The 16,707-nt window shown below is 41.2% G+C and overlaps 1 protein-coding gene across 19 annotated transcripts; it reads right to left on the reverse strand.

The window, feature by feature from the left end:
* Positions 1 to 361: 361 nt before the first annotated feature.
* LOC119311706 (histidine-containing phosphotransfer protein 1-like) lies at positions 362 to 14,420 on the reverse strand. 19 transcript variants are annotated; one of them, XM_037587391.1, is made up of 13 exons: positions 12,769 to 13,169; positions 11,451 to 12,691; positions 10,225 to 11,363; positions 9,431 to 9,527; positions 8,949 to 9,156; positions 6,740 to 8,842; positions 6,618 to 6,645; positions 4,407 to 4,489; positions 4,161 to 4,291; positions 4,002 to 4,070; positions 2,202 to 2,273; positions 1,272 to 1,345; positions 362 to 639 (listed from the first exon to the last, which is right to left on the reverse strand). In XM_037587391.1, the coding sequence occupies exons 6-13, from the start codon at positions 6,761 to 6,763 to the stop codon at positions 602 to 604; spliced, it is 519 nt and encodes a 172-aa protein (XP_037443288.1). In that variant the 5' UTR covers positions 6,764 to 8,842; positions 8,949 to 9,156; positions 9,431 to 9,527; positions 10,225 to 11,363; positions 11,451 to 12,691; positions 12,769 to 13,169; the 3' UTR covers positions 362 to 601. The 19 variants fall into 19 exon arrangements, 3 of the variants coding, with proteins under 3 accessions (XP_037443288.1, XP_037443290.1, XP_037443289.1); XM_037587393.1 differs by having other exon boundaries at positions 6,155 to 6,645; XM_037587392.1 differs by lacking the exons at positions 10,225 to 11,363; positions 11,451 to 12,691; positions 12,769 to 13,169 and having other exon boundaries at positions 9,349 to 9,704.
* Positions 14,421 to 16,707: the final 2,287 nt, after the last annotated feature.

The raw sequence follows: 16,707 nt of genomic DNA on the forward strand, positions 1-16,707 counted from the left end.
CAGATCAACGGTCCTTTTGGCCGTTCTCTGGAATATTTGGCAGAGGAGAAACGCCAAAGTTTTTCGGGACCTTCACCTGGATCTACACACAACTGCAAACTCAGCGGCCAATGACCTACTCCTTTGGTCTCACCGCTGCAAGAATGCCATGAAACAAGCTGCGCTTCGAGACTGGGCATCCATGTTGTTCCTCTTAGCTGCGAGATTGTAGCCTCCAGCACTTTGTACTTTTTCTCTTTTTTTCTCTCCCTCTGACCCCATGTACTTCTAATGCTGAGCACTTTGTAACACCCCTTGACGATCGCAATAAAGGTTCAGGCAGGCGTAAGCCCGCCGTTGACGCGTAAAAAAAAAACGACTATAACTGAGACACCATATTAACCACCAATAATCCACAAAACAACCACAGCTGAATTTTTTATTGACCACTCAGAATTCCAAATGAAACTACGGACAGTAACAAAGACATCGATACTAGTAGATGATTAGCTTGCCACTCGGCAGCTACATACCCCACATAAGCAAATGACTCCAAGCTATAAGCTAGGTTGAACATGTGTTGTACCATGAGAAAATGCATCTCCAGCTTTATCGCTCAAGTCTATACTTTAGGATTAAGGCCTGGACCTGCTGGCACAGCTGCATCGGAAACAGAACAACGTGTTAGTTGCGTAACCCATTAAGAAAAGCTTGCATTGTAACAAAATGAGTTTAGTAAGAACAAAGGCCCAAAGAGTTAAACAAAATGAGCTTAAGGCCTTGAGTTCAAGTCCCTCTATGTCCACGTCATGAATTGGCTAGTGCAGGAAACTTGAGAGTGAGAAGTTGAGGCAAAATTCTAGTCACCATTTGAGCTACATGAAGCTAATATACATATACGAGACATATCCAGTTATCTGTCAATGGAGGTTTCCAACCAAGATTTCCAGTAGTCTTAGATACTACTCTAGACAACAACTAGTACCTCTAAGTAAACTTTAGCACTGCAAATGCTACACCATAGAAATAAACATGTCCCTTCTTATTTATCTTCCACACTTATTACTACTTATTCAATGTCTGACATGCAAACTAGCTGCATTGATTTCATTAACAAGCTTTTCATTTGTTGTTATGCAGTAAACTAACTGAATCCATAGCATCATATCTTCTGTCTAGTTCAATGTTTTGCATATCAAGCAAACTTTAGGATAAAAAGTATTTCGTTTGTATTCCAGTTCTACTACTGTAATGCTACAAAGAGTTTAAGACGAGTTTTAAAAAAGTAGCACCTGAAGCATGTGGTTTGAACATGCTGCACAGATCATAGAAATTGTTCCTCACAGATTGCAGTGAGTTCAGGCACCTACAAGGAAAACGGTGCAGTAACTTGTGAAACTCCTTCCCATTTGCAGCTCACGAAAGAGACATATTAATAACTAACAGCTCATGAAAGAAACATGTTAATAATTAACAACTACAAAAAAGTTCATCCCACTGCAATTTCAAATACTAAAAATGCTCATCACAATTTGCCTCCAGAGTTTTTTTTATGGTAGAATTATCTTAACAGTTTATCTAGAAGCCTTATGAATATCACCCTGGAGTCCTGGACATACTTGCTTAACAAGATACACACTTGCGTCCATAGCCAATAATCTAACAGAGACAAGGGATAATTCTAACAAAAGATGACATCTTTATTCTGGAAATTACATGTAAAAAGGTGCTTGTAACATCAGTTGGAAGATCGAAACATCAACAAGTTATATGTTTATTTATTGTATAGATGTGCAATATTCAAAGAAGACAAAACTTAGTTTCCCTTTTATAGATCTAAACGCTATGATAATTGGGGCATTGCCGTCAATGTTGTAAAGAGAACTTAGCTTCTGTTTCAAATTTTATTTCTAAACATTCATGGAAAAGCATTCAATATAACATTATTAAGGGATATGATTAACTAGAAAATGGTACTAGAGCAGTTATATTCCTAACCCAAAAAGCTCAGGGGAGTCACCCAAATCTGTCTATAAGGGCTGAATAAAATGAGTAGTTTACAAAGGCAATGAACATGCAATTGCATCAAAATATACAAAACACTAATAATATGGAAATATGTTACAGTAGATGAGTAGAGCACATTCACATTCAGTATGGAGATTTCAGTAACACAATGATCGAAAATACAATAGTGTGACATAATGATACAAGGTACTGACCCATCTCTGCTCTTCTCCTGACAACACTGTTGGAACTGAATGCAACTGTTCTTCACTCTCTGAGCACCAAGACTGCAGCATGCAATAGCATACAATCAGGAAAGACCCACAAAATCACTTTAATGAATGAAAATGAACATTGGAATTCTTTCTCTTCACTTCAGAATCCCAAGCGAGTAGATGTAGCACTATGATTATCTGTATCTGAGTTAAGAAGTTAACACAATACAACTATGAGAGCCCGGTGTAAGCAAAATGAGTTATTTCACCAGGGCATATGCAATATGAAACATTAATCCAAAAGGAAATATGTATAGTTTCTATAATGAAAGTGATAATTCATGATAAATGACTTTGAATAAGTTATATATTTGATATGTAAAGAAGTAGTGACTCATTGGCTTATTTCCTCTGATTCCATAAGAATTACTTGTATATACCAAAAACATACATGGAGCTAAATTGTTTGGGCACAATAATATTAGTTTCTAAGGATAATACTACTAATGTATATTAACCACACAAAGGCTAACCTTGCAAAACTATCAACTAGTTTGAATGGGATCAGTTGACCTGAATATGTAAGATAACCCGAGTGTACAGTACCATCCAAGTAATGTGAATGCAGCGGAACAAGTTTCTCCTATATCTATGTCACGGAATGTTGTGACGATAAAGGGAGTATGATAATCCACACCGAATTAATTGGAAGAGCCCCACGATGTGAAGTGCTACTCTTTGAGCCGCTTGATGTGTGCGGAACATATGATATTTGACGGATCTAAATCATTAAATATGACAATGGATGAACGGACATGTTTCTCTGATATAGGTCATGGAATGTTGTGACGATAAAATAGAGAATAATAATCCTGCCCAAATTAATTACAAGAGCTCCCACTTTAAAAAGGAGACGTGAAGTGCGATTCTTTGAGCCGCTTGATGTGCGTGGATCATATGATATTTTTTGTCGGATCTAATAATTATTAAACATGACAATGACTGAATGGAGGTCAACCAGCCCCCCACTTAAGACAGAGGGTCCAAAGCAGTACTCATTGAGCTGTCCGGTTTATGGGAAGCAGATCATATTTGTCAGATCCAAATCATCAAACGGTAACAACGGCCAAACAATTTGTCGGATCTAAATAATATAGTAGTATAATGGCCAAACAGTTTGTCGGATGTACATCACACAACAGTATAATTGCCTAACTGTTTGTCTCGCCTAAATCATTAAACAATATAACAAACAAACTGTTTGTCGAATGCAAATCATAGAACAATACAACGGCCAATCGGTTTGTCGTATCTAAATCACAAACAGTACAAGGACAAAATTGTTCGCCGTATTGTTCGCCGTATCTAAATCTAAACAAATATAACGGCCAAATGGATGTCACCTCTCCCCAAATTAATGGGAAGATGTGACGTGCTGCTTGTTGAGCTGCCAATGTGTACGGAACGGATATTTTTTGTCGGATCTACATGATAGATCACTACAACATGCCCAACGGATCTACGACACCAGTGGTACTAACATGAAAGAACATCAATCTATAATTGTTGAGTCGTTCAACAAATGCAGGAAACTGACCATCCTTGTCAGATCTACGACATAAAACACTATAATGATGAAACAGACCATAATTCCCCCAAGATGATTGGACACCTTACCATGTATCGAGCAGGGAGCTAAATACCTAATTTGCACGCCAAGAACCGAAAACAAACATAATTCCTATAGTATTGCACAAACACATACGAAGAGGACATGAAAGAAGAAGAAAACAGCCACACCTTGCACTGCTTCCCTTGAGCTGATGCACAAAACCACCCACCTTGTCATAGTCCACACATGGCTTGTCCCTGCAAAAACAGCAACCATATCCCCAAGCTGAAAATCAAACCAACCACTCTACACTAATGGTTGGATCAAAGGAAAGGAAGCTTGTGTACAGCAGCTTGGCGATCTCGCCGATGATACGCTCGCCGTCCTCGCAGAAGAGTGAGACAACCTTGACGATGAAGTCTGGGGCGCTCCCTTCCTGGAGCATCTGCAGCTCCTGGAACTGATCATCCAGCAAACCCTAGCCCACCAAATAAACACAAAACAAAAACATCAAATTCTCTGACAAATATCACGTTACCTATCCACCTCAATAGATTCCTGCATAATTGGCACCAAAATAGTAAATAGCTTACCGCAGCGAACATGTTGGCAAGGAGGCCGTTGGGCTGGTTCAACATTGGGGCCGCCATGGCTACCCGCAACAAGGACAATAGAGCTACAAGGGAGGAAGAAAGCTAAACAATGAGAGGATAGGGGAGGGCGAAGATGGAATGAGAGTGAATGGATGGAGATTGGTGTCGGTGGGTGCAGTATATATAGGGGAGATAGACTGCAAGTCCGCGGCCATGGATGGCAATGGACGGCTACCCTTCATTCTCTTTATAGCTCTCATTTATTTCCTCTTTTGTCCTTTCTCATCTGAAAAATGCTATCTATCATTTAAATGCCTTACTTGATTTGACTGGCTAGGCATGGTTTCATTGGATACCTTTTATTTCCAAAATGTTTTAGCTGGATACCTCTTATGTTCCAGCTTTTACCTACCTGTTTACAGCTATGTGACGTTTTCTAGTAACGTAATAATTACATTACTAGAGACAAAAAATGACAGCAGTACTCAACAAAGCTTTGGAGGTTGGCAAGCACTGGCAGATACTTAATACTCCAGTCCAGCTGTTGGATGTTGGAGCCAAGCACTGGCACATATGATCCTTGTTGGTTTTGTCTATATGCAACGACAGGACATCAAAGCTCTTTGCGTAATTGCATCTTTTGTTTCTGACCTATGTTCATCATTGTTCATACAACAACACCACTTTTTTGGTTCTAGTCCATTATCTTGTCAGCTGGCATGAGAATGGACAATATTTTCTGAGAGGCATGGTTAGTAGATTTAGGACTTGCTACAACGTGTGGGAGTAATGGCAGAATATAAGAATAAGAGCAATGGCAAAATTGTTACTATAATGATGGTGCTCCCTCTAAAATTAGCTTCCTCTGCCTATTATTTTGGCCATAATGTGTCAGCTATTCTTTGTTAACCTACAGATTTTCTAAGATCGAAAACTGAAAATATCATGGTCCTACTGACTGTTCTTGTCACACCATTTAGACCAACTAGGCATGCAGTACATGAAAGAAGAAACTATGAGGTGTTACAATCTCTTAAATTAAATGGAAGAAAAAAATGTGTAGCAACAGGTAACTGTTTGACAAAATAAAATGAGAGCTTTATACTATGATTGCATCCATTGTCATCAACAACCTATACAGGTGAAGAGTCAACTAAATGCCTCCACTAAGATGAGGGAGCTCATAAGCAGATATTCTAATTAGTAGAATTAACCGATAGACAGCCGAGATGCAATCTTATCATGTAATCATTGCTTTGAACCATGTGTGCCAAATGTCATAAATGACTGTTCATATCTCCAAAAAAACTTGTTCTTATATGTGATCTGAGTCAGAAAGAAAAGAAAAAAAAACTCTCCAGATAGAAGGATTACTTAAAGTTTATCTTGTGCTCACAATTCCAGAAGGTATACAACCAAAGTCTAACAATAGCACAAAAAGGGCATAACCTCCAATGCATATAGACTTAAGAGAATGCTAATATAGCAGGGAGGGTGATCTTGTTAGGCAACCACAGTGTGTGATAGGAATTTAAATGGTAATAACCATGGAAGCGAAACATAATGTGAAAAAAAGTTGTTAAATATGCAGATAGAGTTTACGATCTGTGCTCAGGACAGAGAAAGTCTAGATAGCTGATAATTCACACCGGCCAGTATCACATAAAAAAGGACAGACCCAGTGCTAAGTGCTAGAAGCTACCACACCAGGTGGGATTTAGGGACGGATTATATGAGACAAGCCATACCCCTGCACAATGCAATGCAGACAGGCTGTGTCGAACCCAAGACCACTTGGCACAAGTGGGGAGTGCTTCCCACTGTGCCAGGCCTGTCCTTCACCGGCCAGTATCACATCTGGATTTTAAAAAAAATGAACAAAGGACCACAGCACAAGTTCAATATAGCTGTGAAGATATATTTTTACAGCACTGAAGATAGGATGCCATCTCGAAAAGCCAGCTTGCATCTGCTAATGCCTAGCTCTGCCTAGCTCTGTTAATGCCTATGAATGTGTTCATTCAATCAGTCTAGGGCCCTAGGCTGATTGGATGCCACGCTAAACCGAAAGTTAATATTCTAACCATTTGGTGAGCTTAAATCACGATATAACCATTTGATATAGCTTCCTTCATATCTGCTACCTTGCTAGGCATAGAAATAACACATCAAACCTTTGATTGGTGCAAACAGAGGAGGCTCAGTCTTTACCGGACACTAATCTCTTCAAACAAAGATGCTGCAGAAAGAAAGAAGATTTTCAGCTTACAAGAACTAGAGCAAGGAACCAGCAAACTAGATCAAAACTGCATCCTCGGCAGTGTTCAACATACCATGGACGTCAACAAGTCCAACATTGCTCCCCCAAAAAATGGGTCCAGAATTGTCTTCCGAAGGGAAATTACAAGTTCCCTTCAAATTAGACTATCTCATATCATCGCCACGGCCAAATTGAGGACCTTCCTTCATGGAAATATATTACTCACTGATATTTCAATGCATTTGCAGTATGACCTAATCTCACACTCTCTTAGTTTCAATACAAATGTCAATACAATACAGGGATGAACAAGTCCATAGACATGCCACATATCAGGACTCATGACTCCCCGGTGGTAAGTGCAACAACTCTTGGCTAACATGATATGTCAGCTCTCCACTGTTTCTGCAAAAATGGAGCACATGATGCACCTTGTCTTCGGAGAAAACTAGCCACCAGCTCAAACAACAGCAAGTGTATAACCGACGGTTGACTGTGATTTCAACTATGCCTGGACAGCACCATATGCGCTGTGAGACCAACATGTAATGTTATTTCCATGTTGATAGAATATGCAGATTAAACCAAATTAAATGTTTGTCATCCCTCAGTAATTAGAGGGCATATGTAATTTCAAAAAATATTCTTATCTGTGATTTGAGAAATTAAAAAAAAAAGTGGGAATCACTTCAAATAGAATTGGAGTATTAAGAACATACCTCATACTGCACCACATGCCCCCGATTTCAAAAGGTATACAGCCAAGCCAACTATAGCAAAAAAAGAAAAGAGACAAAACCTTCAATAAACACCTGGAATTATACACAAGAAAACCAGTGCCTAGTCAGAAGGGTGATTGCTTGTCATGACTCATGAGGAATTGCAGGTGCATGCCCACAGATTCGAAAAATCCCACAGATTAAGATAATGCTAATATGGCAAGGCAGGATGATCTTGCAAGACAACCATGGTGACCTGTCAATGGAAAATGTAGTTAATAATTCCAGTTTAAATATGCCTATAACATATCTCTTGAAGTAGGACTCCTGAATTATAAATAGCTCGACTGCATGAGTACCTATTGAACCAATGGACCACCAGGATCAATCCAAATCATATATGAGGACACTAGATTTTGCAGAGAACAAGCAGTACGATATAATCTTGTTGTCATCTCATAAGCTAACAAATAGCATAAGAAAGTATCGAGTAGTGAAGCACATTCACGCCTAAATAAAAACAGGAGTTCAGGAGCCTACGAACCATGGAAGCAAACCATAATGTACACAAATATGTTAAATATGAAGATAGATTTAATGATATGTTCTCTGGCAGTAATATTCTTGATAGCTGGTAATTTATGCCGGCCAGTATCACATCTGGCATTAATAAGTTCTGACGCAAAGATCAGCAGCACAAGCTTGATATAGTTGTGGAGATATCATTTTTACAACACTCAAAAATCTAGTGTAAGCCAGCTAGCATCAAATTTCTGGTGCCAAATATAAAACATGACATTGAAAGAAAAAAGCAATTGTTGTTACATTTAAGCTCTGATTCAAATTAACTTGGCCCCTGTAAGATGTTTAAACCCTTACTGATATAGCTTTGCACTTGACTTGGGTGTAAGGACAGAGTTCACCCATGAAGTCTGAAAGATTCAGAGTTTCAGAGTTAAATTTCAACTATCATTCAGATTCAGAGTACAAATGTATATAACATATAAATTGATTTTTTACATGCTCTCTGATTCGTTCAATTACATCCAAGTGAAGATCCAAGACACCATAAGCAAAACAGCATGGAGCTCATCAATGTACGGATTAATTAGACCACCAGATGTATCTACTTTATTCAACTTATTATTCGTTGAGGAGGTTCCCTCACTCCACTCAGTTGAGCTGATGAATCCAGCAGGCAGGCGACAGCACACACGGGTCTCACCTTGTGTATTACAATATATAGGATAATACATACCTTCCAGAATTCAAAATGAGCAGTGTAGGATAAAACTCCTGCGAGTGCATCATACTTGTTACTGAAACTGCTTCAGGGCAGGGCATCATCAACTAACAGAGCCTTCAGAATCGCAAAACCCCAGGCTCCATGCTTCATCGATCACCCGGAAGAAGAGGATATCACAATGCATCCAAATCCAGTTTTAGAACATCTTCTCCTGGAAGAAAGAATGCACCATTGATCTACTTCAGTAAATCAGTCAATATGTTCATGTTCATTGCCTGGACACTTCTCGCTTGAGGAAAATCTACCCATCATCTCACCTGGTACGTCACTGCATTCATCAATCAACCCATTCCCTACCTGTATGTTGTTTCTACAATTCCCACTAGCTAGCTAGGCACCAGAGAAGAGACACACAACAGATCATCAAGTCAGAGCTCTTCGCCAGTATACCATGGAACCATCTCCTTTGTGTTACTGCAAGCACACGGCTGATATCCCATTGCTTTCAGTTCCAACCTTTACAGCCTGACATCAGGAACAAATGTCTACCATCATGACATGGCTTGGTTCTTAATTTGAGCTACGCAACATGCCTACTATTCATACGTTTGAAATTCTGCAAGATTCTATAACTACACAATATCAGACAGTTAGCACATGCATGCCTAAACTGAAATTTAACTAAATAGGCGACAAGAGATGGAAATTCAGTACAACCTCTCAGTAAAATAAATAAATAAAATAGCATCTTCTCCCAGACTCACAAGTCCTAACAGGGCAAGATATGCGTCTTCCTCACCAGCATACATGAGATTTGTATGATAAGATCTCTGCATGATAAGGTCTCTAGCTCCCACAGCCGAGCCACGACACTTCCACACCACCATGTTAAACCACTGTTGCATCACAGAGAGAGTTCTATCAACGATTTGCAGTGCTCAGAGGAAAGCTTATCTCCAAGTACTAGCAGCAACCAGCACAAAGCAAAGGGACAAGTAAAAGGGCAGCCCGGTGCATGTAGCTCCCGCTTGCGCAGGGTCCAGGGAAGGGTCCGACCACTTTGGGTCTATAGTACGCAGCCTTTCCCTACATTTCTGTAAGAGGCTGTTTCCAGGACTTGAACCCGTGACCTCATGGTCACAAGGCAGCAGCTTTACCACTGCGCCAAGGCTCCCCTTCAAAGCAAAGGGACAAGTAACACATAATTTTCATGCCACCCAGTGGAACTTGTGGAGTATAATATCTACAAACTACAACCACTCGAAACAAATCAGGAGATCGGCATATTCAAGTCAGTTAACTAGCAGCTTCAACAAGAACAATTGATTCTACAGACACGTATGTATAGACTAAAATCTGAGGGTACTTTTGTTTGTAAAGAGCATGAGTACTTTTGTTTGAGAATGTATGCCACTTGTCAGTAATGATACCAAGAAGCAACAGAGCCACACTCTAATAAAATCCTGATAAAGAAAGCAAAGAAATTCTGTTATGGACATCACCCATCGCTCATTGGATACAAATGCTAACGCTACTGTGAATCCATTATCGGTAACTTATCTCGTGGACAGAAATAATGAGATGGTGCTTTACCTTTTCAAGAAACCGACAACCTTTAGTCCACTGTTATGGGCCATCTAGATACAAAACAAAATGCACGGGTTCATGGGAAGTTAACAGCATCAGAAAAAGGCGTAGACTAACAAACTCAGTTTGCTTGGCCAATTGAAAAATGTCAACTTGTGCATCCTAGCAAAGTAGCAATTTAGTTACAGAATTAAATACACACAGAGGAATGATGAGATGTTTGAAAATGGTAAAAGAGGCATCTGCTAGCAATCACAACAATCAACCTAGCTCTAATAACTCAAAAATAACATTTTGAAGAACAAAATATCCAATAAACGGACTCGCTGAGAAAATAGCGCTTAATGGTTTCTTCATATACATTGGTGTAATGAGTATTATCAGTGTTTCCTCATACCGATTGATTTCAGCAATTAAATCTGAAGTAATGGGCATCAGTATCTACGAACGACGGATTCTTGGCCGGAGTCAAGTTTGATCTTTGAGCAGCTATCTAAAAACTAGATTGGTGTGTTTCTATTTAAATGTACAAAAAGGAAAAGGAAAAAAAAAGGATACATATGCATCACCTCCATCCAGGATATATGTACCATTCCGGTGGAACTAAAGGAGTATCATATCCACAAACTACAACCACACTCGAAACGAATCAGGCGATCAACAAGGAAAATGCATACTCAAGTCAGTTTACTAGCAGCCTCGACAACAACAGCTGACTCTATGTATAAACTAAAATCTGAGGGTACTTCTGTTTGTAAAGAGCATGGGTAAAAGTGACATGCCACTTGTTAGTAATGATACCAAGAAGCAATAGGGCTACACTCTGAAATAGAGCAAAATACAAGAAGCCTCTCGTAGCAATCACAACAATTACAACTTATAAGGGGAACGGGTTTATCATTTCACTGGGCAGGACAAGTCAATGTACAGTTGACCTCCAATATAAATTTTTTTGAAACAAAAGGGGTTTCCCCCCGCCCCAACTTTTATTAAAGCCAAGGCATACCTCCAATATCAGGTCAGACAAACTTGATGAAACATATAAACACTCAAGTGTATGATGCATCACATACACATTTACTGCATGGAGCACCACAAAATATCCATTTATCATTCCCAACAAGGCAACAAAATCTTGATGAAACCTAAGAAGAAAAATCACTGTAAAAACCTCAACAGGTTTGTGTCTTGCTGAAAATAAAAAATAGTTCAACAGTTGAATAATAATGCACCTTTAATGTCCATCTCCAACAAAAGTAATTCTTACACCCAGGAGCCTTTCCATAACCCTGCATCGACAAGTAAAATAAGCAGAGCATTAACAGGGCAAAATGACATGTAGCAAACACCTAATCTTGAGATAAGTGGACATATGAAAGGTTTAAGTACAGACAGCATGCAATGCTTACTTTGTTACAAAGAAAATACCAGATCATGATAACTACAACTTATCTGCTTGACAACTAGAAGTTAAAATAATTCTAGCATGCTTTGGCAGTTACTTTGGAAGTTAAATAAAGTACTGAAATTATTTGTCTTTTCAGATCAAACATAGTTCAAAACCTTAATTTTCCCTTGCGAAAATCATACAGACACAGGTATCAAATTTTACTATCCGTCGCTAAACTTCAATGTCATCCAGATGAACACCCAAGATGGCAGAAACTAATTCAGGTACAGATTATGTTGCCAGTTGGAAGTAGTGTGCCCCCAAAAGCTAGCATATTATGTGCAGCTTTTCATACAAACAAGAATACCAACTGTTTGGTGCAGATGAACACACAGGCAAGTAATTCAGAACCTGCAGTCTCTGCAGAAATTCAGACCATGTATTCAGAGTATGGATGTACATGATACCAACTGTTTGGGGACTATATTCACGATCACACCAACCAAAGCAATAAATTAATCATTCAGTTTTAGCCAAACTAAAGAAGAGCTAGCTCAGACATAGAAGTAAGAAACACTACCTAGCTACTAGTGAACCTTCTGGTGGTGCTTGGCACAAAGAAATACCCACAGGACCAAAACACAATAATGAACCAAAAATCTTAAGCTGCCATCCACAATAAACACATCATTTATGGCCATTTCAAAAAAAAAAATATGGCCATCGTGCAGAGCAGGATAATACACCTAAGTTTACTAGCGGCAAGTGCTTCTCCATTGTCTCAATAACATTACTAGCATAAGAATGGACAGACACACCTAAGTTTACTTAAACTTAAATGATGCCAAACCTCCTCCATATGAGAGTTTGATGTTTAGTTAAGTGTGCATCTCTCTTTAGCAGATAACCAGATGTGAGCCCTGTACATTTCGTCCTGCTGCCCAGCAGGTATTTCCAATATGACCGATGGCTCCAAATCGTTACCTCTGATCCAACTTAAGGAGAACTCACTTGCAGACCTTCTATAGTTGAATGATTAAGTCTATCTTTAGTTTGTTAAAGCAAAAACAGATCTCTATGAATCTGCATATGAGCAAACCAAAATGATTTTAATATCAAACCATAACTGAAAAATAGATTAAGCTAAAGCCACTATTTACCTAGATTTGGGAAGGGCATCAGATTTATCCTCAAATTATCCACTATGAATTGCAAAAACAGCAGTAGAACATTAGGAATTCATTACCCACAATGGAGACCTTACCTTGGCTCATTGTCTCAATGCACAGGCAACTAACTTGAAAACTGAAATTTTAGTGCATTACAGAATGGCCTGATCTCACACTTACTTAGTTCCAATACATGTGTTTAAAACATGAATGAGGACGAAAAAGTTCATAACCAATCCATGGTTTCTTCTCGGCTGAGTGGTGACATTACATATCAGTATCCAGGGATCAAATTATCAGCTTCATCACTCGTTAACAACCACCAACCCAGCATCTAACAGACATACAGCAGCGGACAACCAGCACACAGTTACATCAGAGCCCGTTCTTGGCTTATGTGAATCTGAAATTAGTGGGCACTTCCCCTTTGCAAGCAGCATCGTAGTCTTTTTCAAGGTGCGGTGCAGCTTCCTTATGAGGGTGTATGAACTTCTTCTTGAATACCATGTCAGACTCCTTGAAAACAGTATAGTAGCTTGGGTCACACTTGAGCAATCCATTTTCCTTGAGGAACTTTACAGCGTAGTACCGGGGCCTGAGCCGGCCCTCTAGGCTGAGACCTAGTATTACCGACCGTTGAGCAATGTAGGGCGGTTCCAAGCCCACCTCCGAGATGAGGAACTCAGACCTGCGCTGCAGTGATTCCTTGGACTTATTCAGCACCAATGGATACTTAGAAAAAGCAATGCCCACCTCAGCATCCGTCCACCTGAACGTATTCCTCAAGTACTCCACTCTGGCTGAACATCCCAGCAAGATCTCCTCTTTCCCAAGAGATGAAACAGCAAGCAGCGCGTGCCTGAACATGACAGCGCCACGGGGCACACCTATGTTTTCGGCGCATGTCACCATCGCCTGAACAAGCTCCGGGTTGGTGGCGAACATCCTCGGTCTTGAGACGCACAGCTTGGCAATATCGCAGTCACCTAACCCGCACTCTCGCAGGTACGCGACATTGGGCTTGACCACCCTCTCGACGCTGTGTGAGAGGAGAGTGCAGAACTTCATGGCCCGGAGGAGGCTCTCGGAGGAGCCGAAGACGCGCAGGTAGTAGTGCAGCTTGGAGACAATTCCTTTTTGGCGGAATTTGTGGTCGGTGAGTTTGGCGAGGCGCGCGATGTCGGCACGCGATAGGCCGAGGCCGGAAAGCCCGGCGACGACGGGCGCCAGGGTTCTCTCCACGCTGGCGCAGAGGAACAGCGGGTCCTTGGCGACGAGGGCGGCGACATCGGCGCCGGAGAGACCGAGGCCGGCGAGGAAGGCGAGGACGGCGTCGAGGTTGGCGGGGGACTTGAGGTGGGAGAGCTTGGTGGAGGCCTTGACGGCCTGGGGTCGGGCGAGGCCGCAGGTGGAGACGAGGTACTCCTCCGCGGCAAATCCGGTGATTGGGGCTGGGACGATGGCGGAGAGGAGGCGGCGGAAGGGGGATGCGGGAGAGGTGGCTGGAGAAGAGGAGAGGAGACGGGCGAGGATGGAGCTTCGCAGCCGGAGCATGGCGCCGCGGGAGAGATGCGACGGCGGCGGCGGCGTGGGAATGGGGAAAGTGGGACGGCTGCTTTTGTTTTTTTTGTTTCTGTGGGGAAGAGAAGAGAAGAGATTGCGTTTTTTTTTCTTTTTGCGTGCTGTGCTGCAGTTTAACAAGATTAAGATGACTTTTTTTCTGCAATTACTTTCCTCCCTAACAAAGATCAAACATAAATTAATTTTTTGATAAGACCAAAGCTATGTCTAAGTGAGAGAAGAAAAAAAACTGACAAACTACAACAAGGACTATATCCGCACCAACCATTACATGACAATACAAGGACAATGATGTTCGTGTTCTTCAACAGAACGCCTTTAGGAAGGAAGCTACGCTCAAATGTCGCCGTCACCGGATCCGGCCATCAATGGCCGGATTCTAAATTTTCACAATGAAGAACCAGTCCGAGAATATCCGAGCAATACTTTCAACAAGGTTACGATGCAAGCACACCATCATTGTCAGGTATAACCATCTCGGATCAGTCCTAGGTTTTCACCTCGGAGCTCGAGACCGGGCACTTGAGAAGCACCACCATCGAAGTCAATTATGTGTTGTCGCCACCACTTCCCACGATCACAGCAACTACATGTGTCGGGAGACGACTGCCCTCATTGTATAATCATATCCTCTACGTCAAGTCATTGCCCATAGATTGCACCTCACCGATGCTCAAGGCCCCGAGTGGATTAGAGCTGCAGTCAGCCATCGACCACCTTTGGAGACCATCGGCCACAAACCATGGCGTCCGCCTTGCCTCCGCAGCTGTTGTACATGAGGATTGTGCTGTATAATTGTGTTATCCGGAAACCGTAATACATGTGTGAATACATAGACCACAACATGTCCCTAGTAAGCCTCTAGTTGACTAGCTCGTTGATCAACAGATAGTCATGGTTTCCTGACTATGGACACTGGATGTCGTTGATAATGGGATCACATCATTAGGAAAATGATGTGATGGACAAGACCCAATCCTAAGCATAGCACAAGATCGTGTAGTTCGTTTGCTAGAGCTTTTCTAATGTCAAGTATCATTTCCTTAGACCATGAGATCATGTAACTCCCGGATACCATAGGAGTGCTTTGGGTGTACCAAACATCACAACGTAACTGGGTGGCTATAAAGGTATACTACAGGTATCTCCGAAAGTGTCTGTTGGGTTGACACGGATCGAGACTGAGATTTGTCACTCCGTATGACGGAGAGGTTGAAGGAAATATGCCCTAGAGGCAATAATAAAGTTATTATTTATTTCCTCATATCATGATAAATGTTTATTATTCATGCTAGAATTGTATTAACCGGAAACATGATACATGTGTGAATACATAGACAAACATATAGTCACTAGTATGCCTCTACTTGACTAGCTCATTAATCAAAGATGGTTATGTTTCCTAACCATAGACATGTGTTGTCATTTGATTAATGGGATCACATCATTAGGAGAATGATGTGATTGACATGACCCATTCTGTTAGCCTAGCACTTGATCGTTTAGTATATTGCTATTGCTTTCTTCATGACTTATACATGTTCATGTAACTATGAGATTATGCAACTCCTGTTTACCGAAGGAACACTTTGGGTGCTGCCAAACGTCACAACGTAACTGGGTGATTATAAAGGAGTACTACAGGTATCTCCAAAGGTACATGTTGGGTTGGCGTATTTCGAGATTAGGTTTTGTCACTCCGATTGTCGGAGAAGTATCTCTGGGCCCTCTCGGTAATGCACATCACTATAAGCCTTGCAAGCAATGTAGCTAATGAGTTAGTTACGGAATGATGCATTACATAACGAATAAAGAGACTTGCCAGTAACGAGATTGAACTAGGTATTGGATACTGACGATCGAATCTCGGGCAAGTAACATACCGATGACAAAGGGAACAACGTATGTTGTTATGCGGTTTGACCGATAAAGATCTTCGCAGAATATGTAGGAGCCAATATGAGCATCCAGGTTCCGCTATTGGTTATTGACCAAGAATAGTTCTAGGTCATGTCTACATAGTTCTCGGACCCGTAGGGTCCGCACGCTTAACGTTACGATGACAGTTTTATTATGAGTTTATAAGTTTTGATGTACCGAAGGTTGTTCGGAGTCCCGGATGTGATCACGGACATGACGAGGAGTCTCGAAATGGTCGAGACATAAATATTGATATATTGGAAGCCTATATTTGGATATCAGAATGGTTTCGGGTGAAATCGGGATTTTACCGGAACACCGGGGGGTTACCGGAACCCTCCCGGGGGTTAATGGGCCTTAGTGGGCCATGAGGGAGAAGAGGAGGGCCGGCCAGGGCAGGGCACGCCCCCCTCCCCCCTAGTCCGAATA

Source organism: Triticum dicoccoides, chromosome 5B, assembly GCF_002162155.2.
Source record: "Triticum dicoccoides isolate Atlit2015 ecotype Zavitan chromosome 5B, WEW_v2.0, whole genome shotgun sequence".
NCBI lineage: Eukaryota > Viridiplantae > Streptophyta > Magnoliopsida > Poales > Poaceae > Triticum > Triticum dicoccoides.

What these genes read in the sequence shown, in the direction of transcription:
- LOC119311706 (XM_037587391.1), bottom strand. Translation starts at nt 6,763, where the DNA reads ATGTTGGACTTGTTGACGTCCATG. An exon ending in TGGACTTGTTGACGTCCATG is followed by an intron (nt 6,646 to 6,739) that starts GTATGTTGAACA and finishes TTCTTTCTGCAG; the next exon opens with CATCTTTGTTTGAAGAGATT. An exon ending in CAGGAGAAGAGCAGAGATGG is followed by an intron (nt 1,346 to 2,201) that starts GTCAGTACCTTG and finishes TTTTCCTTGTAG; the next exon opens with GTGCCTGAACTCACTGCAAT.